The sequence below is a fragment of the Anopheles marshallii genome, chromosome 2 (assembly GCF_943734725.1).
Source record: "Anopheles marshallii chromosome 2, idAnoMarsDA_429_01, whole genome shotgun sequence".
NCBI lineage: Eukaryota > Metazoa > Arthropoda > Insecta > Diptera > Culicidae > Anopheles > Anopheles marshallii.
Window position 1 is genome coordinate 20,296,296 of NC_071326.1, and position 23,371 is coordinate 20,319,666.

The window sequence follows — 23,371 nt, forward strand, 5'->3', positions numbered from 1 at the left end:
GACCTTCAAAATTATGGCAGCACACTACTTTATGACGTTTATACGTTGCATCTGTCTGCTCATCTTCCTATGCAATATTCTCTGGGCGAAGTTCGGAGGCTGCTGAAGGATTCTGCATCGCTTTTTACTCACCAAGTCTGGATATGTTGGGGACGTCACGTGAAGGGCACCGTAAAATCCAGTACTTTTAAAGTTCTTTTCCATGAACTACAGCCTTTCTTTTTTTTATTTGCTGCTAAAGCAATTAATTTGATGCATTAATTATTTTTATTTAATAAGGTTAATTTTCTACTAACTACAGCTTTACCAATGATGATATTAATCACTTTAACGATCAATAAAACCATGTCAGTATGTAAAATGCATCCGACACAACGAAAGCGACCACTTAAAACGGATTTAAATAAAACAATTCAATCCCCCACCGAAAGCACTCATTACTCATTGGCCATTGACACTATCCGGAAGAACTTTTTTATGTTTCCCACCGGACCCACCGGTGAAAATCAGTTTTCATTATCGCGCATGCCTTTCCCCGCAGCCCCCGAACCACCCACAATACCGAATAATGCACTCACGGGCCCCAAAACATTCGCACAGGCGCGACAAATGGTGGAAGAACGGCGGCCGCACAAAACGAGTGTGCGCTAATTAAAATCATATGTATCACATAACCGGCAACAGTCGCCAAAACTCGTCCCACCCGTCCGACCGGTGCGCACCCCGTGGTGCAACGAATGGCGCGCCAATTGTGCCGTAGAGTATGCCTCTTGGTGCGCATCGGTGCCGGTGAATCGACGAAATTAATGAGTCGTTCTGGTGTCGGGATGGTCGCTACGGTGCCCACGCGAGACTGCTCCTTACACCGTCGTCGGGCTGGTTATTATTTAATTAGCATTATCTTAATCGTTTGCTCTTGTTACATTTTTGTCTGTACCTTTTTTTCTCCAACCGATCGGGTGCATCTTTCCCATGGCTCTAACACCCGAAAAAACCAACCAACCGACGGTACGGAGGCATTCTCTAACCACCGAAAAACCCCACGGGAACACATATTATTATAATGCACTCGGTCTCTCGTTCTCGCTGGGAAGGGAAGGGGGTTGATAACAGGGGATGGTGATAATGCACGCGCACTGTTTGCTGCATTTACAGTTTTGTTTCCCATTTTGCAATGCATCCCCTCCTCCCTGCTTCCCTCCCCCCGCCCCAGTAACCTCCAGTGGGGAGAAGGGTTCGATGGTCATCCCTTGCAGCAACCAACACAGCGCACAAGGTGTGTCTTCCACGCGGATACACCTATCGGGATCGCACGCCACACCGAAGGTTGCCGTTGACCCGATTCCTAGCCGGAACCACAGGCGATGTTGTGCTCCTGTTCCCGAAACGAAACTCACCAACGATCTCACCCAACAAACGAACCCTGCTGAGGGGAACGTTAACCGGTCGTACCACCTGTTGCATTCGCGTTAGTAGCACCGGGGCAACACAGACCGACTCGGTCGGCTACTAACACAGCGAATTTCACCCCAGGGAACGATTTTTGCGATGTGCCAGCACCAGGCACCTAGAACCGTTCCATCCCCACCGGGAGGATACAGATGCATCCCCGGTTACCCGCGCGAATGCGGCGTCATTCCGGTGCCAAACCCTTCGGCGTCACACGCGCGCTGTGAGCGTGGCTTGGATGTGTCACCACCACTGCCCCGGTGTGACATTGTTCCGTGGGTGTATGTGATGGGAATGCTACTACCCATCCCTACGGCTACCAGCGGTCCATACGCGCCAGCAGGTAGCGCCGTCCACTCGTTTGCGAACGCTCGCTGCACGCGGGCGCGATGCAACGGACGCGATGCACCGATGAAAACCCGAGCGAATGCCGAAACGACGAGATTGGTTGACGTTCGGTGCGTAGCACACGCGCGCAACATGCTGCATGCTACGCCGGTAACAATGTTGCTTTGGGGAGGAATCGGTGTTTTTTAAACTTCGCACGCGCGTGTGGAAATGCACTGTTATTTGCATGTAGAACCATCCGTGGAGGAGATTGCGGATTGGAGTGCATACGAATGTACTGCATCATACATCGTGGGAGACTACCACGCCTCCTCTGTCCATGTGGACGACCTAGAAGGACTTTACGGGCTGGGTTGTCCGGTGTCATTCTCATGACGTGAACAGCCCAACGGGTGCCTGGCAAGTTTAGCTCATAGAGCTCGTCTTCGTAGTGGCTCCTCCATTGACCTTCCACGCAGACGGGGTCAAAAATCCTTCTGAGCATCTTCCTCTCGAACACGACTATGAGGATGTCGTCAGTTTTGGACAAAGTCCATGTCTCTGAGACGTATGTGGGTACTGGACCTATATAAATTCTGTATAGTCCCAGCTTCATTCGTCGCGACAGGTGTTTTGAGTGGAGGAGCGCAAAACTTAACCTCAATGTTAAGCTGGTGCTGACGTCGGTGCTGACTTCTGACCAAAACCAGATGACATTTTGGACGACTTCGAAAGGGCGTCTACATGAACGTCAAAACCGCCAATTTTGAAAAATATTCGTCATTATTCTAATGATATGAGCTTGCTTTCTTACATCGTAGACGCTAGTACCATCAGACGGCTTTGGTCTGCAGCAGGTTTTCTGAGGAGGCCGTTATTTCATCCCGCATCCTCTCCATCCGTGTCGATAACCTAAGAAGTCTCTTCAAGCTGCCTCGATTGGTGTCATTCTGATGGCCAGACACTTGTGCTTCTAGACTACATAATCATCAAAGTTGTGTCGTTTCACCTCAATTTAACCTCAACGAACTATTAACGAAAACCCGACGAGACCAAAGAATCATCCTAATCCTGCTGCACTTGAGCAAGGATTGTAGGTGTTTGCCAGTTATCCATTGAATCTAAAACCCAAAACTGATCCTCTGACTCTGATCTTGTTTCAGATATCGAATAAATGTTTCACCTTTTACACAAAATTTCCTTGTAGAATGGCGCTGAAGGACTTCTCTGAAGAGGGATATCTTCGTTGGCTATTGATTATTGGGCTGATGGTTTAAGATTTTCGACCTAACGATTCTTTTTCTTAGACATCTGCTGCACCAAAGTGATGTCTATATATCATAGGCATTTGGTAATATCTGAGAGATTATAAGATAGTTTCCCTCAAGTAAAAAGCCCAGAAATTCGAAAGTCACTCTCAAGAGTGGCGTTGCAACGGCGCAGACGCTTGGTAATAGCAAGAGACTTTAAGGATTTCACAGCGGTTTAGTTTAAAATCGTCCCGAGACCAGTAAGCATGTTACCATCTGAGAACCTCTAGCGGCAGTAAAGTGTCCGCAGAACTCTTACGCTTGAACGTCTCAGGTGACTCAGGTGACCAGCCTACAATTGTCATCGTGCCTTGCGCTTCCTAATCTTATCGGTAACACTAGCGAAGTCGGTTAGCTTAAAGCATTTAGCCAACGTTGACGTCTTTCCTGCGGGGGTCCAAAACCGAAAATCTAGCGTAAAGTTTACGCTAAAATCCATCGCCACGATAGCAAATGTAGACGCAAAAACGATTGTTATCGGCGCTGTGGGCGCTGATTAAATCGTCTAGCCGTCATGATGATACGTCGCAGTTTCACTAAAACCACACACGAACCGACGTCAGCGAAAGAAAACCAAGTGGATGGAGAGGTGCTTTCACTAGTCTAGCTCTTACTGTATTCGATTTTGTAACGCTATAAACAGTCTGTTGTGCGAAAAAAAAGGTTGCCATCGATCAGTGTGGTGTTTCGGGGTGTTTTGGGGCGTCTGCTTCAGTCCTCACACGTACGCCTTCAGATCGGCCAACAGTTCATCATACAGCAGGGAGCGTACGTTAATGGCCCACACAAAGTCTAGATGGTTGAATGCCGGCAGTGGGACAAGGTACCGTTTCACCACGTTCGGTAGCTCGCGGTACAGCAGCTCCACATCCGGCGGTGCGGCCATCCAGTCGTTGGTGCTGTGGTAAAACAGTGTCGGTGCCTGCACGTTAGCGAGATTGTACACCGGCGGCGTAAGCTGTCCGTAACGGAGCATGTTCATCGCGCCGTGATCGTACTGGCGGAAGACGCGCGATCGAAGCGTCTGTGCGTGATGAATCATCTGCATCGTCGAGGCACCGGCAGGGGAATGCGCATGGATGACGGGCAGCATGGTCTGGAAAGGAAAAGGGAGAACCGGTTAGTACCACACAAGAACCGAACTAACCCCTAGATGGGGGGTTCCTTCACTTACCGAGTTAACCTCTTGCGTGTTAAAGCCAGCGATCAGGAACGTGTTAATCGAGCACATGGCCTGGAACGGTGCACCATCGTGGCAGTTCTGCAACCCGCCCTGTATGTTCATCTCGTTGGTCGGCTCGAACCACCAGGTACCCATCATCTGCAGCATCAGCTCGGTCGTGTACAGGAACGTGCCCAGGAAGATCACGTAAGGGCTACGCGTGTTGTGCATGTAGGCGGCCGGCGCTAGCGCGTGCATGCTCTTGATGCGCCGATTGTAGTACGGATGCTGCGACATCATCACCCAGTAGGCGGTGGTGCCCTGCGAGTGGCCGACGTACTGCAGCGACTGCTGGCCCGTGCGCACCATTATGTAGTCGATCACGTTCGGTAGGTCGATGCTGCCGACCTCGTGCCAGGAAAAGTCCCAGAACGTTTGCGTTTCGTTGCTGCGGAAGCGATGCCGGCGGGAGTACCGATTGCCGCGAGCGTTACCCATCCACACGTCGTACCCGGCGTCGGCCAACATGTACGCCAGGCTGGTGTCGGGCCCCATCAGGATGTAGTCGGCGGACGAGCTCAGCATACCGTGCTGCAGCAGTACGACCGGTTTTCCTGGGGCCGGCGGGGACAACGGGCTGCCCGGGCATCGATGCACACCGAGCAGATAGCCATCGTCCGTTTCGACGATGTGTTCCTCGGCCGGGTAGCCATATTTGCGCAGCAAACCAAGCTGAAAGACAACTCCGGTAGAATTAAAGGGATCTCCATCGCGCCCCCCAAACACCGCCAAAGCACACCTACCGAATCGAGATGCGCATCCTCAACGATGTCGGGATGAATTTGGCCTGCTGCTAGGGTCACGACCAGCAACAGTACTGCTGCCAGCACACTGTACACCGCACTTCTCATTCTACGACTGTGTTGCGTTCCACCTGTTCGGGACACTGTGAAGTCTGGCGACTCCACTCGGTCCTCTTTAAATACACAAACCGACTGAGTCTTATCACGTCCCCCCCCCCCTTACCAAATCTGGTTTCGATAAGCCAACCTGATTAAACAGGACACACCTTAAACAGATTTTGTTCCAGTAATTCCAGTAACGGATTCGTTACAGGGTTGAACCGGCCAGAATCGCAGAGAAACACGATCCAGCCGAGAGTTTGGACACCAAATTCACGACTTGGTGACTGTAAATTCACTTCACTTCACTTCACACTTGGCGACATGAAGGACTGTACCATACAGGCGTCGTAGAATTGTTCAACACTGAGGTGTAAAACCCTGTACCACACGCTCCAAAATCTGCCGACTAAGGCAAATCACTAATCACTTATCGATACACTGATAACAAGTACTCCCATCAACCGGTATCACCAAATAGGACACGATATTTACTAGTCACGTTTTTTTTTTGTGGTAGCAAGTATTTGCTATATCTGATCTGTCTGATCATCTGATGAACGATAAGTAAGGTTTGATAAATGCAAGAGAGGCTCTACCGTAATCTGTTTTGATAACAGAAAAAAAACAATACAAAAGGTATTTATCGCGAGGAATGTCTATTCAGTGAGGAGTGATTACTTGAGGAGTGATTACACGGAGGAGTGACGTTAGGTACTGATGTTTTCCAAACTTAAAATGTGTACCAACGATTTGGTTACCTCACGACTGACTAGTTCGCTGACCGGATCTGTATAGCTCTGGTGATAATTCTCAAATGCCTCTATTGCACCTTTACGAAGTTGGAAGTAGAATGGTTAATGTGATTCGACATAAGCTCCACATTCACATTCCACCGCACCACACATTCAATCATCTCAGTACGGCAATGTCGGAATCTCCGGGATAACCATGGACGGTTCCATTCCGTCGGGATCTCCGGGGGTCTCATTTGAGCGGTCCCCGAGTCGCTTCTTCGATCACCTTCGTACGGCAAACTTGGAAACTACGGGATTGGCTTTGTACAGCGAAGCCATTTCTGTACGCTTCCGAATCAAGAAGTTGGAACAGGAACTCTTGGGCTACCCTACTCTCCGAGCTTCTTATAATCCGATGCCAAATTTGGAAGCATTTCTAGCCCTAGTGAGGTTTGCTGGAAAATAGAAGTATAATATATTTCTGTTAATAAAACAAAAATTTCGTTGAAAATTTTCTGACTTACCAAAAGTAGAATTTGAATGAAAGTTCAACAAGTATGTGGCCCACACCCGAAGCAAAAACAAAATATTGGTTTTTAATACTTTTTATTACAAAAAGCAATTGTTACAGTAATTGTGTTCCGTATCTGTTGATAACAAGCGCGTACAATTCGCTAGTTTTTTTTTTGTTGTTTAGATTTTGTTCATTTTCGCTTTCGTTTTGCACTTATTACACTATACAGAACACTCTACAAACACACAACCTACCGTCATATTGTTCCGAGCTTGTTGTGAATACTGTAGAACATAATGTCGGGAGAATTAACCCTACACTGCCTGCTACGGTGTACTCTATTTATTAGCCCATTAGTGTATGATTATTCATGCTTTAGGTTGGTACGATTACAGTTATCATGATTCTCACTTCAACCAACGAAAGCTTACCAGGATTCCCAAACACTACAGTACCGCGGGCGGCCATCCGTAGCCATCTGCGTAGCCATGCTCGGCTGCTTCGTTAAGCGTTGGCTTAACCTTACACCACAGACCGCTTAACCTTACACCTAGACGTTATTTTAAATGAACGTATTTAACGTTCCTTTCACTGTTCGTTTTACTTACTTAAATTACACCATATTTTACACATGAACGTATCGGTAAGGTAGGTGGTGTCTCGCGATCAAATCACTAAGATGTAGCGGATGTTTAATTTTTCATACGCACAACGGTTTCAATCGATCGCGTGTTGTGCGAAAATGGTGCGAACCATCACTCGATTAGCCTCCAGGCGAGCTTACTGTACAGCCAAACTGCAACTGCACCGCGCATGTTGTTATGATGAAACGAAGAAACAAACAAAAAACACCCGTGTGTATTTCCGGTTTTGCTTCATTTTTTTTTGTTGTATTAATCAGGTACAGATATCGATTTCATTTGTAAAACAAATCGTACTTAGGTAGCTTGTGGGAAACTGTTACTTCTGTGTATTGAAACTGTTTGTACAAAGGCATCGTAAATGCATGCGCCTATGCTGTATGGTGGTATCAAGACCGGCCCGTAACCACAAAACAGTGTGACCAGACGTTGTCCTGCCCTTAACGATGCATCCTAAATGCTACTTACTCCACATCCTTTGGATCTGCCTCTTTACGGGCTAGCTGACGAAAAGAACATGTGCCGCAAAAGTTGATTCACCCCATGAACAACATTTGCGAATTTCTCTCTATGCATATCTCGGAGTACGTGCGGTTGCGTACCTAATTCCGCCTGGTTTCTAACACCATCCCTCCTCGACCACAGGATCGCGTAGATAGTGGATCCCTTTAAAAGTATTTATTTCTACTAAAGAGCCTTTACATTCTTAATTACTTTACTGTACACCATGCAGCAACGAAATGGACAAGAAAACAAGCTGACGATGAATTTTGGCGCCTATCTACAGTGAGTGATTATTAAAATGTTTCCTACTTTCCACTACCGCATTAAGCATCATGTTTAGTGAATTTCTATCCCTAGCTTTGCGTACGATGTCAGCTGTTCATTGAATTTTAAATTAGTTTTACATTAGAATAGCGTAACTATGAAAGCGTAATTTTGACGTAATATGGTTCGTACAGCCAACGCAACATCGCGTTCATTATTTAAACCAGTACACACGTAAGTATATCAATTGCAACTGATCCCAAAACAACCTCCTTCAGCTTGCACACAACGCAAACAGTCGTAAGTATATGCTGACAATAAGGGAACCGACAGGTGTTAAAGCTTGGAAACTGGTTTCATTTAAAGCTTCTAAAAAATGCGATAAACGTGTCTAAAACAGAAGAACTTTTGATACTTGTGTTTGCGTTTTAAACTGACGACTGTCCAGTATGACATAAAAATCACACCCAAAGTTAGGTGATCAACTTATCGCACTGCCGTTGAATTTGCTGCAGATAATGCTACTGCTATTGCTTCGTACCTGCGCACTACTTACGTATGTACCATGCCTCTGATATCGCCCGCCTTATTGGGCGACTGGAGCATTTGCTCCGTATTGCATATATCAGATCCGTCCAACATTTCGTCGTCGACATTGTCCAGAAAATCGCCCAACAAGCTGCTCGGTTCCACAGTCATATCGTCGAGCGATTTCACATGCTCGAGGGCACGCTCTATATCGTCCTCCACCTCCCGAGGGCAGCTCTCGTGCGAATCTCCCGTATCATCGCCAGCCGGCACTACAAATTTACCGCAAAGGCAATCAATTGTGTTCAATCAATTCAATTCAATCTGTTCAATCAACGAAAGGGTTTGTTCCTTTCGATGCTTACCATCACCGAGATAGAGCAGCTCATTTAATGCGTCCGGCGGCAAATGACTGAGGACATTCGGATGGAGCAGGTTGCTAAACTCGAATGGTATAATCTCTTCTGTGGATGGACAAGATAGAAAGTTACGCATTGTGATTTGGCATTCATTTACTACGCGATCATGCTGAGCTTACCTATCACGTCCGGTGTTGCCAAGAGTTCCGATTCGGATAACCCACCAACACCGGTATCTTCAGAACTCGCGTAAGCCGAACTATTCTCGCATATCGTTAGAAGATCTTGCGTGTTTGGCGAGGTATTGGATTGGTGTATCGTTTGGACTGGATGCGATCCATTGCTGTACTGCTGCTGTTGTTGCGGCTGCTGTTGCTGCGGCTGCTGTTGCTGATTGTGATCAAGCTCTAACGAATCCACTATTTCCATGGTCGAATTGTTAGGTAGTAAGCGATGAGCAGTGGATCCCATCGCACCGGAAACGGTTCGGTTATTGCCAGTGGCAGCAGGAATGTGTAGATTGCGATTCACATAACCCACTGTGTGTGACACACTCCTATTAAACGCAGGTTTCGACGGGCTTTCACTGCCATTGATCATTGCCATTGATAACCTCTGCCCAGGGTGTGCTATTGCTGATGCCTTTTGCACGGGCGATACTTGCTTAACCTGCATCTGCACTTTGCCGTTAACAGACCATGTATTGAGTAAAGATCTTTGCGGCTGCGTTTGCTGCGACTGTATCACCTTCTTCGGCGGTTGGTTTGAAGCGGGTGTCGCCTGTTTTGCCTGTTGCTGATTCGACTGGTTCGTTTGATGGTGGGTATGATGCATCGCAAACTGCTGTTTGTACTGCTGCTGATGCAGCAACATCTGCTGCTGCAAGGGCGTTAGTTTTTTCTTCTTTTTGGGCCGCTTTTGTGAGCGCACCACTACCGGCGGCGATTGAATGGGTTTCGCTTTCTTTCTTGCAGCTATTGTTGGGGACGCTGGAACGGGCACCGGTGTAACCATCGTTACCGGTTTCTTATGCAGCTTTACCTCCTGCGACATCTTATCATGATTGTCATGCTTCCAGGCGTGCTCTTTGCAGAGGATCAGCTCATGGCTAACGTCAAACACCGGTACGCGGCACTGGCTGTTGTCGGAAAACTTTGCCGTACAGCGCTGAAACAGACACTGTTGCGATTCCTCCGTGACGTGATCGTAGCAGTGCGATGTCATTACGAGGGCCGGGTTACTGCAACCCTCGAAGACGCAGGTCTCCTTTTCACTGTATGGGTAAAAAGACGATATATATTACTAATCATACACATCAGCCTTCGACTACCAACACGCACGCTTACCTCGCTTTATTTAGTTCGGTTTGCCTTCGTTTGTCCACCTTTGCGACCACCCTAGCCATCGATTCTAGCCGCTTCTTGGCGATGGACGCTGCCGCACTTCTCAAACGCAGTCCATTCCTGCACTGAACGATCCGGCGCTGCAAGTAAGCCTTCCTGAGCTCCAACCGTTCATCACGCGTTAGCATGCGTATTTCAAACTTCGAACTGTTCCCACTCCTATTGCCTTTGTTTTTTCCACCCCGGACACTGCTGCTGCTCGACGACGAGCTACGATGCATCGGATTTATGCCCCAGCTTGACATACTATCCGGCACGGTGATCGCAATGGATTCCTCGTACCAAAAGGAAAGCGTATTCGGATACTCGTCGTACACATCGTCATCCGATTCGTCGCCCGGATCTTTCAGATCGAACATGTACGCACCGGGCGCATGCCATTCCCTTATCTTTGGACGCTTGATTGGGACAGCCGTTGCTCCCGGTACGGTGGTTGACGCAACGAACCGCTGCAGTCTCGGTGGTTTTTCATCCTGCTGCTCCTCATGTTCTTGTTTTATTTCAAACTCCTTTTCTAGCTTCACGGTGGATAGTAACGATGGAGTGGGTGTGCTTCCTGGGGCGCCCCTTGTTGGAGCATTTGGCGTACTGGTCGTACACGATGGAGAAGATCCAATATTTGTCATCACCGTAGCCACTGGAGACTGGCAATCTCGAAGCAGATCCTGTTCCTCCGATTGTTGTTGGCTGTGCGTTCGTTTAGCGGATTTCTGCTGTTTGCCACCTGTTTTGCCTGTTGCACCAGATTTTCGACCCGACATTTGACGGACTTTCCCATTCACAATGTCTGGTAACGTTTGTTCCTCTATTGTTAGATTAGTTTTAATATCCAGTGTAGTGGGTAGGTCTGTTGCTTTGATTTCGCTCACTATTTCGCCACCGATGTTGACAGGACCTGAAACAACTTCTAGTTCTGAACGTTTTTTCGCTACAGCAGAGATCACTTTCGGATCATCCACAGCGGATGGTGCTCGATTGACCTTTTCAACCCTATTAACCAACGGGGATTGATCACGAGACTGTGGTGACTTTGTCGAAGCGTTAGAAGTTACGAGCAAGCTTTTTTGATTCACGAATCGACGTGCACCTTCCGCAGGGGACATCTTGCTAGACTTTTCAGCTTCCTTCGGCGATACGGCGGATACTCTAGTGGTATCGACAACCTTCGCAAATATAGAGCCTTTGTTTGCCGTGATTGGCGAAGATGTTAGCAAGGACATGGAGCCAACGGAAGTAGTGGCAGGTTTTGGTGGCTGTTGTTGAGGTACGGTCCGCTGTTTATTGCCGGCCGATGCAAAAGATTGTGGCTGCTTTCGCTGGGGTTGCAATAGTAGCGATTGCGATTGTTGTACAGACTGTACGATAATGGACGATGCTTGTTTCGAAGGTTGTTGTTGTTGTTGCTGTAACAGTAACGATTGCTTCTGACCATTTGGTGCAGATTGTAACAGTGTCTTTGAAACAAGTTGCGGCTGCTGCTGAACCGATGTTTGGGTTTGCTGTTTTTGCTGCAGTTTCGGTGTGCTGTCCACATTTTCCACCTTTTGTAACGATTGCGATTGCAATGATGGTGTAGGCGGTTTGGCCTGCAGAGGCTGGGGCGATGTTTTCGGCAACGTATGGGGCAGTTGTTGCGGTGATTGGTTGCCTACAATTTGCTGTTGTTTCAATTGCTGCGATTTTTGCTGCTTTTGTATAAGTTGCTGCTGTATATGTTGTTGTTTCTGCTGTGGCGGCAAAGATGCGGAAGTGGTTTGCGGCTTCGCTGTAGGCGATGCTTGTTGTTGCTGCTGGGACGGTAAAACCTTTTGCTGCACCGGTTGCTGCTGCTGTTGTTGAGCAGGTTGTGGTTTTTGTTGCTGCAGCGGTGGCTGCTGCTGCTTGATTAGCGTATTTCTCAGCGTCGCTATGGTGACGGGATTGGAAAGGTGGGTTGCTGTTCCCACCGTGCTACTGTTAGCTGTTGTTTGCAAATAAAATTTCCCTTGTGCTTGCGGTTGCACCAAGCGAATTTTTGTCGGCGTAACGGCGGATACATTAGACACTACGGTCACACCCCCCGCATTGCGATTAACAGCCGTTCCTACATTTGCTATTCTCGCTCCACTCGTGGTAGCAACAGAAATGGTTGGAGTTACCCCGTTGCTGCTGCTACTGCTATTAGTTACTATCAACTTTCTTGCCCCATCGCCGGAAGTGGTTACGTGTATGAAGCTTCCTTGTGGGATAGTGGTAGCACCAGCCGTTGTTCCTTTGGCCAGCTGTTGTGGAGGGATTTTGATAAACTTCAATATAGACCCGCCGGTCGTTGACAGCTGTTGCCCACCCGGCAAGCTTTGGTTTTGTTGTTGCAAGCGTGAGATTATTTTGGCCCCACTGGCAACGACGGTCGTTATCATGGGGGTCGTCTTCTGCTGCGGCAGTACCTTCTTGATCAATTTTCCCACAGTCACCGTTGGTTGGGATTGTGCTGGTAAGGCACTCTGTGGGGACTGTTGCCTTATCTGCACGGGTTTCGTATACACTGGAATCGGTGTACCGACCGTGGTTGGTCCACTCCTTACCACGGCCGTGGTGGTCGGGGAAGCTGTAGTCACGACTCCATTGTAGCGTACTTTCAGTGTAGCCGGAGATGATGAGGCTACTGGCGGAGAAATGCTCACGACTTTATCCTTGGACATGGACGTGACGTTTCCGGCAGAGTTGGTCGCAAGCAGCAGACTCGCACCGGAGGATGCAGTCTGTATGGTGGTCGAGGTGGGTGCATTACTGTTGCTGCTACTGGTGCTATTGCTAACTGCACTTGAATGGTTTGCGTACGCCAATGAGTTCGCTTGCAGTGGTGCCGATTCCGTGAACGCATACGGATCCTCCTGTGCACGTGTCGTGGAATGACATGACATGACCCTTCTTCGACTGGACTACTGCACTGCTCGCACGCACTGGATGCCGGGTTGACCGATTGTTTCGAATACTTTTCCCAATTCAAATTTCCCCTCGTGACGTCTGATATCTGTAAAATTAACGAAACACAATATTCAGTAAGTAATCGATAGTAATGGAATTCCGAATTCTTATTGGTAGTACGATGAAACAATGCTCCATAAATAGCTTGTAGTCATTCACACAGAGCGATAATCATTAAAAAAAAATCCTCAGGTTATTATGAAAAGAAGTCACATTCATTTCTAACAGAGTAAACAATATTGAGTGTCCGAAAGCATCTGGCCTTGGTCTCACTGTTAAGGAATCGATTCCTGTAATACACAAATGCAAAAGCTCTTGAGAGATAAGCAGAAACCGCTTCTTCCTACGGAAATATTAACAATCCATAAAGATATTCCAACCATCAACGTGAAGTGAATGTTAGCCGGGAAATTAGGGGCATCTTACGTTCCCTTCTCACGGGACCGTATCCGCAATTAGTGCGAGTAATTATTTTCAACGCTGCATAACAGCGGACCCTCACTGTTATTGCTACTTTACAACGACCTACATTTCGCAACGACACAACCAAAGTACTGCGAAATCGGCACTGTTATTGCGGCAGCTGCTGGATGTACACTTGGGGAGGGCTTTTCGTTTTTTTTTTTTTAATGCTCCTATACCGTGTGTGTGTCGGTTGTTTTTACTGCTGTTGTTGCTGTAGCTTCTTGCGTGATTACTTCACCAATCAAGCGCACACTTTTTCTTCCGTTCCGTGCGCCACGATACGTTTGTCCCCGGGCACGAAATTATCGGCAATCGAAAGGCTAAAGTTCCGACTAGTGATTTGCGGTAGCATTCACTCCATTGTGACCCGTTATGATTAAACTATTTACGATAATTCCACTACCAAATGTATTACTTTTGTTGCACTGACGGAGATTTTTTCTTCCGCTGTCAAAAACGGCAACTGACAGTTCGGCTGGTTTATTTTGTTTGCGTCCTGGGGCTGGCAGGGCTCTAAACCGGGTGGCGAAACTTTTGCTTGCTATTTGCATTGAATATTGCTGTCGATGCATAATCCACTCTACTGAAATAAAAATCATACAAATTACAGAGAGCAAACTTCCAACAATCATAATTATCATGATGAGAATCTTGTTAATCTCCTTAGATTTATATAAACAAGAAATGAAAATATAAACTTTCAGGCAGACGGTCGTGTCATTGGTAAAGGTCGTATATGGCGAAGCATTTCCGTTCTTGTTAGCAACTTCACATCAAACATTCTTTTCCTCTATTAGAACCACGAACGCACTAGGCCCACGCGGTGTCTATGCTCTCCGGGCACCACCCACATTGGCACTACCAAAGTCAACGAACTTTCCGAAGGCGAATGATGCGGCAACAACGCTACAGCTAAAAAGTGCAGTCATCCGTATGGAAACAGCGGTAATCAAAAGTTAGAACAATTGTGAGCAACAGACGATTGTTTCTTACTCCACCTGGTATACCTATTTCACAAATTTCTCACAAATCTGCGCGTTTCATGCTAACACCGGGAGGGAATATCATGTTTCTACCAACAAACAATCCCACACTCTCGTATGCCCCCTTATATCCACACACACGCACACCCACACTACTAAACAAAAGTGCCGCATCTTCCGCTTGCGGAATCACATTTCCCGTATGGTGCGCAACTGACCGACTACTGAAGCTTTCCCAATCCATACACAATGGTCCACTTACCAGGTGATTTCAGAACAACAGTAGTGTAACTTTTCTGTTAATTTACTTTATATTTCTTGTCGCCCGTAAACATGCGAAAGCCAACACGACTTGCGCTGTTGATTTGTGTTTACTGAAGAACATAAAAAATACCGCGTTTTGACATTACGCGCGCACGTCTATTTGACAGCCGCAGGGTTGAGCAAGAAGCTACCAACTCAGGAACCATTTCGTTCAAATATTCAGGAGCATAAATAAAAACCGTTTTTATTTTTATTTAATGTGTAAAAATTCTATCGATCCACGCAAGTCGATTTTATCGATTTATATTATCAATTTCGATTTCAAAATTCGCATTGATAAAAATACACACTGGAATATATATATATATAGTTTTGCTGGACGCAGGAAGGATTCGATCGCAATACGTTAAAACGAACGACGGTTACGCTCATTTACCGTCCCAACATTGCACTTTACCATTCTCGTAAGCAAGATTGGTGCGCAGCTTTGGCACGTACTTTCCTGCCTTAATAAGTTCCATATTTTCGTCTTCAAAAAACTGTAAAACACATTAAACAAAGGTAATGAGTGTTTAAACTCAGCACAAATTGATGGGAGAACTTACCAAGCACTGGGAAATAAATTTAAGATATTTACGTTCCATCTGTTGATTCACCTCTTTCAAAATTGATATGCTGATAGAGAAACATAATAATCATAATTCAAGAATGATGATGAATGCAATAGTTCTCCATACTTACTTATCATCGATGCATAGGCGCTGCAGTATGTATTGGCAAATTTTGGTGTTGCAATCAACGTCAAACAGTGGAATACCAAAGTTGATGTCCAGTATAGTCCATTCCTATTATCATAAATTAAAAATATTGCTAAATTAGCATTTCTTATAAGCTTTCGTTATAAGCAATACCTACCTCTGCTGCATTTTGTAATGAATTTTTCCTCGAGATTTCTGTAAGGAAATGGTCAAAACATGAGCACGAAATTTACGTTAACAACTGCAAACACTTACCAGTATCTGAGTCCGATTCTGCAGTTTGCAGTACTGCTAGCTTATCGTTTACTTCCTCCACAACTCCATTCGCTTCATCGGCAGTCGATAAACGGTCTGGCATAGTTTCCTCCTCATCCGTGGTCGAAAGTTTCACCGGTTCGGTTATTGCTTTGCTGCTTTCGTCAGGTTTTTCAGCGCTCTTTTGTTTCTTATTACTTGTTCGTTTAAGTACCACGGAAGGATTGTAATTGTCGCAGCCTGCGCAAAAGGGAAGTGCAACTCGTTGTAATTCTATGATTAAATACTATAAACGCTATTAAACCATTTCACCTAGATCAGGGACGCCCGTATTGATGAAAGTCACATAACCGAACGTTTGTTCCATGTTTACGATTTGCGACAGCCCGTTCCATGCGGCATGTTGTCCCCAACGATTATTTTCATCTGCAAAAATTGTATTCAAAACGATGAACACCTCTCAACAATGTATTAATTCAAACTTGCTTACCGTTTATGTCGAATGGAAAAGGTTCGTAGTGCACTTTCGCTGGTTCGTTAATGCCATAGCCCTGAATTAGGAGACATTCGTTCTTGAGGTGCTCGTTCAGTGTATAAAACTTTTCCGAGTTTAGCACATACGAGTCGGTATTGACGATTGTAATTAACAGCTTCCCATAGCCGAGAAACATTCGAGGCAAGGATTTCAGCAAGGTACCTAAAAAAAATTTACGATATTATTAAAATTCCAATGCACCCCATAGCTCGATAAATGGTACATACCTTTCTTCAGAAATAAAGACGGTGGACCGTATCCACCCATGTGGTAATAGAACAGCTTCGACCATATGTGTGCATCGGCAGAGCTTTGGTAAAATTGGCCAAAAAAGGGAATGGTAAACTGACTAGACAGCGACCCCGATAATGGAGCCGCCGATATAAGGTACTTGTACTTTCGCTCCAACAGTCGATTCCGCGTATGGACGTCGAGTCCCTCGATACTCTCGAGACGCAGCAGGTCCAATTCAATCTTCAGCGAACCTTTCAACGCAACGATGGTCGATCGAAGCAGTACCGCGTGGTTAAAGTACCGACTTACTTCTCCCTCCGATTCCGCATCCAGCATCGACACCTTTTCCAGCTCCTCGAGCAAATCAGCCATTCCTTCGTCGCACAGTTTACCCACCTCGAACAGTGTGATGGCGTGCGTTTTTAGCCCGGGCGATAGATTCCCCATCATGAGGAAGGCCGTCAGTGTGGAATCGAACAGAAACCCGACACGCTTCGCCGAACGGAATCCACCCGAACCAGCTTCGGGCGTGGTTTTTTCCTTCGACAAAGGTCCATTGGAACCGGTCGGTGTGCCGTCGGTTGGTAAGGGTGATGTAGGACTGGACGGATCGGACAGTGGGAAGAAGGGTACGGACGTTATGCTACCGTCGGGCGATGGTTTCACTTCCAGCGGTACCTCCGAAAGTAACAGTGCATGATAGTTGTAGGCAGCCAAATCTTCGCCACCGTCCGCCTGCTGTTTGAGCCAACTTTCGTCCAGCTTAAACTCGGCAAAGGCATTTTTTATCTTGGCAAATCCCAACCGACAGAACAGTGATGTCGCTTGTTTTACAGTGTCCATGTGTACTTGTAGAATTTGGGAAAGCTGTAATGTACCAAACGAAACATTGGTGGAGACACTCAACAAGCAGCAAGTCCTTTTAGCGTACCTCCGAAATGGTGCACTGCTCATCCGTTGTAACAAACACGTTGTAGAGCAGATTTTCAAAATAATCTCCAGCGACCCGATTCATGACAAAGTTACGCAACGGTGGTATGTTTATCCGATCGTCACTGCTGATTGGCACGTCCAGGTAGATAAGTCCCTTGCGGTAAAGTTTCTGTACCGTGTCCAGTGCTAGCGTTCCGGCCGTTTGTGGACCGCAGTCAATCAGCTGATCGATTGTATTGATCTCCTCAAGCGTAAGGTTCTAAAACGAGAAAGAAATAGAGATTTTTAGGTTAGGTTCAATTGAAAATACTCTCCTCAGTGCTAAATACCTCAACGTCCTTTTCCAGTATGTGGCCTATCTCGACGATCCACCATGGATGCATCGTAACGGTGCGGGGGAATTTCGGCAGGAAGTGGTACGGATTCTTCTTAAAGAACGAACGCGGTGAACTGGACTTGAGATCGCTCGAGATGGATAAATACTCGTTCCGTCCGATGCCCAGCACACGCAAACAATCGGCAGCGGTAAAGTTGGGCAGTGCGTCATAATTTTTATCGTGTGTCAGCAGGAATGCAATCATGTCTGGAAGAGGAACAGCAAAAAGAAAAACGAATATTACTACCCCGAATGGAATAATTGGGTTCCTAAGGGATCCCACTGTAAGGGCTGCGACCGAACGAACGCATATCGTTAAAGGGTGTGTGAAGTACCTGTATAATAGTTGAATGGCGTTACGCGCAATCCCTTGGTGATAACGTCCGCCAGATGATAAGGGAATATGTGGAGAGCTCGTATGTTCACCTCCACCAACCGTTCGTAGTATTTTTTCTCATTCTTCGTCACACTGTACACTGCAAATGGCAAACCGTACGTGAAAATACCATAACCAAAACCCTCCTGATGATTGCAATAGTCTGCTCCAAAATGCCACCTACCGATGTTGCCACGAAATCGAAGCTGGTTGAGCAAGCTGTAGTCCACAATTTGTTTGCGATAATCGGCTTCATCGTTGTTTAGAGCCTGCAAAAGCGTAGGAAACACTCACACGTTTATCACAGCACACCACCACCCACCATGGCCATGGTTCCGTCGCATATCGCTCTTACCTTCCGCACGTCCGAGCTTAAATCTTTCCAGGCGATATTCCGTCGAATGCATTCCTCCACCTTGTTGGACACAAACCCGGAACCCATGCTGTAATGGCCCCGGAACCGGGAGTTCTGACCACACGGAGAACAGTGTCCGCTGGAATGTGGACGGGTTGAAGCGCTGGAATGTTGTTGCACGGTGCAAAATAGAACCCCCTGCACACGGGATTGTGTTGTTTTGATGGAGAAAAGAAACTTTGTGACGTGTTATGTATCGTGACAGGTTCCCAACGACCATGGAAAGGCCGTTCCATGATTAGAATAACGTTTGAAGGTAGTTGGATTTATGCATAATTTTTTCTTTTATCTGTGAATGTTATACTTGAAAAGTTAAAGGCTAAATTTCGATACGTTTTTCGTAGCAAACGGAGAAACCACGAAAGGCATTCAATTTAATAAGTATTATCACGATGCAGGAGAACCACTGTGATGCGCTTCCAAACGTCAAAAGCTCAAGTGAAAGCTCTTCGCTGGAGCACACACGAGCTGATAGGGTGAAATAAAAAGTTACCGTTTGAAGCAACGCGAATCGCTGCTACTACATGCATTAAAACCACATTAAATTGCTTTAATTGATAAGGAATAGTGAAAAAAGACCAATTCTCATTCAACACATGTTTTTGCTTTAAATTTCAACATATGCACCCCGCCTCCATTAGTGAGAACCATTGCAACAGCAACCATCGCTGGTGGGATTGATTATCTATCATCAACAACACGGCATTCACACTTGTGCAGGCAATTCAGAAACGGAAAGAAGTACGAAACCGGGCACGAACCAAAAAACCAGAAGGTCTACGTGACGCAGGGGAGTGCGTCCAAAACGGCGACAAACGGCTGCCGTAGCATAGCGCAACATAGGCACGCATTTAATCCCCTTCGAGTGCTGCCTGCGGGAAAAGGTCGACCAAATCGGACGGAACCGTCGTACGTGCGTAAAAGCGAGAAAACGTAACGAACCGGAATCAAAGAAGCTGCGCGACCCGAGACAGCTAGCTCGTTGTGAGGTAAGGTGTAGGAACGGGACAGAAAGGTGCAGTTATTAGTGGTGTTTTGTTTTGATCCACACGCACTCATGGGTTTTTGGTGCGGGCAGGGTAGGAAGCGATGGGTGTGAGGTGTTGGACAAAAAAAAACCAACAACAACAAGCCGTGGATTGCAATCGCGGCCGAAACGATGGCACTTTCTTTCGTAACATAGTTTCCACCGAGCAAAAAAAAACAACACGGATCGCTTTGACCGTGGCGCTTTTTGGCCGCGACCGTACTGCCCTGGTACGATCGCTTGGATACCCCCCCCCACTCCCCGTAAAACACCAAGCTCCTCAAACGGCCATTGACTTTTAGATGACCCGCGTATTGCTGGGTTTGGTTGGCATAAGGGAGGGGGAGCGGGGAAGGAACTTGGAGGGGAGGCTCGGTTTCTGTGTGTCACCTTATTTTGTGTTTTGTTTGTTCCGTCTCTCCCTTGCACTGGGGAGGGGTAGCACGTTATACATCATCGCAAATGCGTGCGTTACGCCGTGGATCGAGTTTGTGGAGCAAACGAAAAACGAAACTTGCGACTGGAAACTACAACCAGTACCATCATCCACGGTGGGCAGGTTTTACCTTTACCACTGTCATGCCTCACAATATCGCCTCGACTGACGCTGATTGCACTCTCGAACCAACGCGGGCCAGTGCGACCGATGCAATTTCTGCTGCACCGTAACCGTACGCGTTATCACGTGCCGCTCCTACGAGGCGTTTTTATTTCCTTTTTTGTTGGTTCCTTTGCTATAACTTCCCTCCATCCATCCGGGTGGTATGTGTAGTCACCTACCGAGAACGTTTGAATAAGCAACCGAAATTGATAAGCATCGATGCTTGATTTATCAGCGAGAAAAGAAGCTCCACTGCACGTCTATCGTCTTCGAGAGTTCGAGAGTTCTTTGTCATGAACATCTTTCGACAGCAGTTTTATGGCACCGCACAGCCTCATAAAATCATATGTCAGTGTGGGTCGGCAAAGGCTGTTACGGGACAGCACGAAACAACCTCACAAGCCCCCAATTCCTGGACGCGAGCAAAGGTTTCTCTCCGCGGGCAATTAGTCTCTCAAGGTTCGTCCGTTCCGAACGCTTTTACAACCTTTTACACACCGCAAGTTTTCACCAGTTGATGGCGGGCGCGCTGGACGATGCTTGTCTAATTTGCACACGGATTCTCCACGCCGTGCGCGCTCAGTGCCGGTGCAACCACACAACAAACACATCGACGAACAGTGGGAGAACGGAGAACCGTAATCGATGAGCCTGGTCCGGCTTCGGTACCGGACCGTGAATCGACATCACAGTCAATTCACCTACAAAAGTGTGCATGTGCATCGCAATAGAGACCTTCAACCCGAACTGTGCATAAAGAGGCCCCAACGGGTGGAACTTGGCGAGCCATTAAAACGAAATTTTATGACAACAGGAACAGCAACCAAAAACAAAAAAAGCATTCACCGATGGTGCAAAACATGGTGCCTGTGGTTGGCAAAAAAATATTACGCTCAGCTCGGCCAGCAACTCTCGAACGTTCGGGGGAACTGGATATTGGAGCCGCACGAGTGGCGCTACCTAGAATATGTGATATTTATGCGAAACACAACTCTGCCGATGCTAAAAAGTCTAACTGGTGCTGGTGTGAAGATTGCCAACCTCCAGAACATCCAGACACGGCAGAGCGGAATCTTCCGATTCGTTCTATAAAACCGGATTCACACAAACGGCTGTGGTGAGGTGGTGAAGATACCTTCGTTTAAATATCATCCAGTACAAGAATTTTATATCAACTTTAGGGAGGGTAAAGATTGATTCGAACTCTATAAAGTTCATCTTGATCTAGTGCAAGCCAAAGCTCACGGGCACCATTTTGCCCAGATTGGATCATAAGCTCCCAGGGTATGTGCTCGATAGGTTGTGCCTAAGATGGCGATAAGTATTGTAAAGGAGTCCACATCAAGAAGTCTTGCCTGTGCTGGAGTCTACATGTCTACTCTTTGAATAGAATGGTTTTGTTTAAAGTTATCTGCAGTAGTGCACAAAGTTGTTGTACCATTTTGGATGTAACTTATCGTACAATTTGTTTATCTCTGCCTAATCCTAGTGAGACTCTTCTGGTTCTTGCAGGCTGCGTATCTTTTAATTTGTGGTGAACCGACCTAAAACAACAAACACACAACAGCAACAACAAAACTTCGTCTTTGGAAACTTCACCAGCGTTCAACAATAGCCATACGGAACAGCAATTCCCAGAATACAATCGCCCGTCCTGCAAGGAGTTGCGTTGCGAAACAGCTCCTCGGCTTTAACCAGTGCTTGTGCGGTTTACTTTACAAACCATTCAACAAAGTTGACTGTTGTGCTTCTTTGTGGATCTTTAGAGAAGAGTCATTCATATGAATCCTTAGTGACGACATTAGACATTCAGATATAAGACCTTAGACATTCAAATCAAGAACTCTCAAGATATTCAAGAATCCTCAGAACAGTGGCGGATCTAGCCCCATGGTACGATCGTTTTTGATAACTGTAGAGGACATGACGGAAATACTCCTTGAAGCTCATAAATCTAAGATGATTCGTGGACATTTGAAACAGAGATTTAGTCTCTTTCATTCAGTACAAAGATTCATTGAGTCTCTTTAATCTGAATCAGCCACTGAATTAACGTTTAATAAAAAAAGGAGGGCAAATTAACAGGATAAAGAATGCAGTGCGGATCTTAAGAGGGATCGGAAACAGGACTATAAGAGTTGGAGGTAAAATCAATGAGACGAGGAATTTAAAGATTATTTAATTCTTCAGGAATTTAATGGCGAAAACCTAAAATGTCCTCTCAAGGTCCGACTTTACCATGCGCTGGCTGACTGAATGATATGTATAACAATCTTAATTCGCCAATTATTCTTCGATCTAAGGGACTTCTGGGGCTTTCTGAGACAGAAGTTCTAGCGCCCCAAAACAATGCTGCTCCACAAGCGGTGTGCGATAAAGTTTTCCTACGCAAACAATTATTTCCTAATAAACGTATGGCTCATTCAACAACACAATCGCCCAAGACTTCAAAAAGGATGTCAAAATGGTATTGCTACTGTAAAGCAACCAGCAACTATTAACGACTTCCGCTTACTCCTTTGAACAGCCTTCCCTTTTATTTCCAAAACCCACCCAAAGATGGAAATCACACAAAACAACAGCTTTACTGTACTTAAAGCTTCGCTGTATGTCTCTCGCTAGACGATGTGGATACGTTTAATGAACTGAATTAATTTCCATCCCCGCAAACTAGCTGCCCCGCAACGAAAGTTTTGCCGGTGCGCGTTGTTTTTACTATCGCGATGATTTTTCACCTTTTTGCCAACCCCTCCCAACGGTGGGATTGGGGGGAGACTCTAGCCCGCTGTTTACCTTTTGGCCCCACTGTTTGCTGCTTCGTTTTCCGCTTCTTGTTGCTCTCTCGCTTCTTCCCTTCTTACGCTTTTCTTCTCTTCGGGCGTGTATGTGGCTGCGTCTTTCACCCATTTCGAGCAGTTTCTGCCTCCTTGGATGGGGGTATTTTTCACCCACCATGTACTGCGCGCGTTACGCGCCATTCGATGGGAAGGTAATTAATCATGCGAAAAGTTTTCTCACAAGCGCCGCAATTTATACCTTCGAGCGGCCATACCGAAAGGGACACTGTCTCATTCTACCCCCT

At 46.5% G+C, this 23,371-nt stretch overlaps 3 protein-coding genes across 3 annotated transcripts; all 3 read right to left on the minus strand.

The window, feature by feature from the left end:
* Nucleotides 1-3,804: 3,804 nt before the first annotated feature.
* Nucleotides 3,805-5,159, minus strand: LOC128719351 (lipase 3-like). Its single transcript, XM_053812975.1, has 3 exons — nt 5,052-5,159; nt 4,261-4,980; nt 3,805-4,182 (listed from the first exon to the last, which is right to left on the minus strand). The coding sequence occupies exons 1-3, from the start codon at nt 5,157-5,159 to the stop codon at nt 3,805-3,807; spliced, it is 1,206 nt and encodes a 401-aa protein (XP_053668950.1).
* Nucleotides 5,160-8,362: 3,203 nt separating this feature from the next.
* LOC128708516 (polyhomeotic-like protein 1) lies at nt 8,363-13,003 on the minus strand. The gene is made up of 4 exons (XM_053803494.1): nt 10,044-13,003; nt 8,877-9,970; nt 8,704-8,802; nt 8,363-8,610 (listed from the first exon to the last, which is right to left on the minus strand). Exons 1-4 carry the CDS (start codon nt 13,001-13,003, stop codon nt 8,363-8,365), a joined length of 4,401 nt encoding a protein of 1,466 aa, XP_053659469.1.
* A 2,204-nt stretch (nt 13,004-15,207) lies between these two features.
* On the minus strand, nt 15,208-18,688 carry LOC128719945 (protein FAM91A1). The gene is made up of 13 exons (XM_053813588.1): nt 18,602-18,688; nt 18,431-18,515; nt 18,206-18,346; nt 17,824-18,077; nt 17,493-17,753; nt 16,555-17,428; nt 16,283-16,489; nt 16,105-16,218; nt 15,793-16,032; nt 15,695-15,732; nt 15,521-15,624; nt 15,385-15,454; nt 15,208-15,318 (listed from the first exon to the last, which is right to left on the minus strand). The coding sequence occupies exons 1-13, from the start codon at nt 18,686-18,688 to the stop codon at nt 15,208-15,210; spliced, it is 2,586 nt and encodes an 861-aa protein (XP_053669563.1).
* Between the last annotated feature and the right edge of the window lie 4,683 nt (nt 18,689-23,371).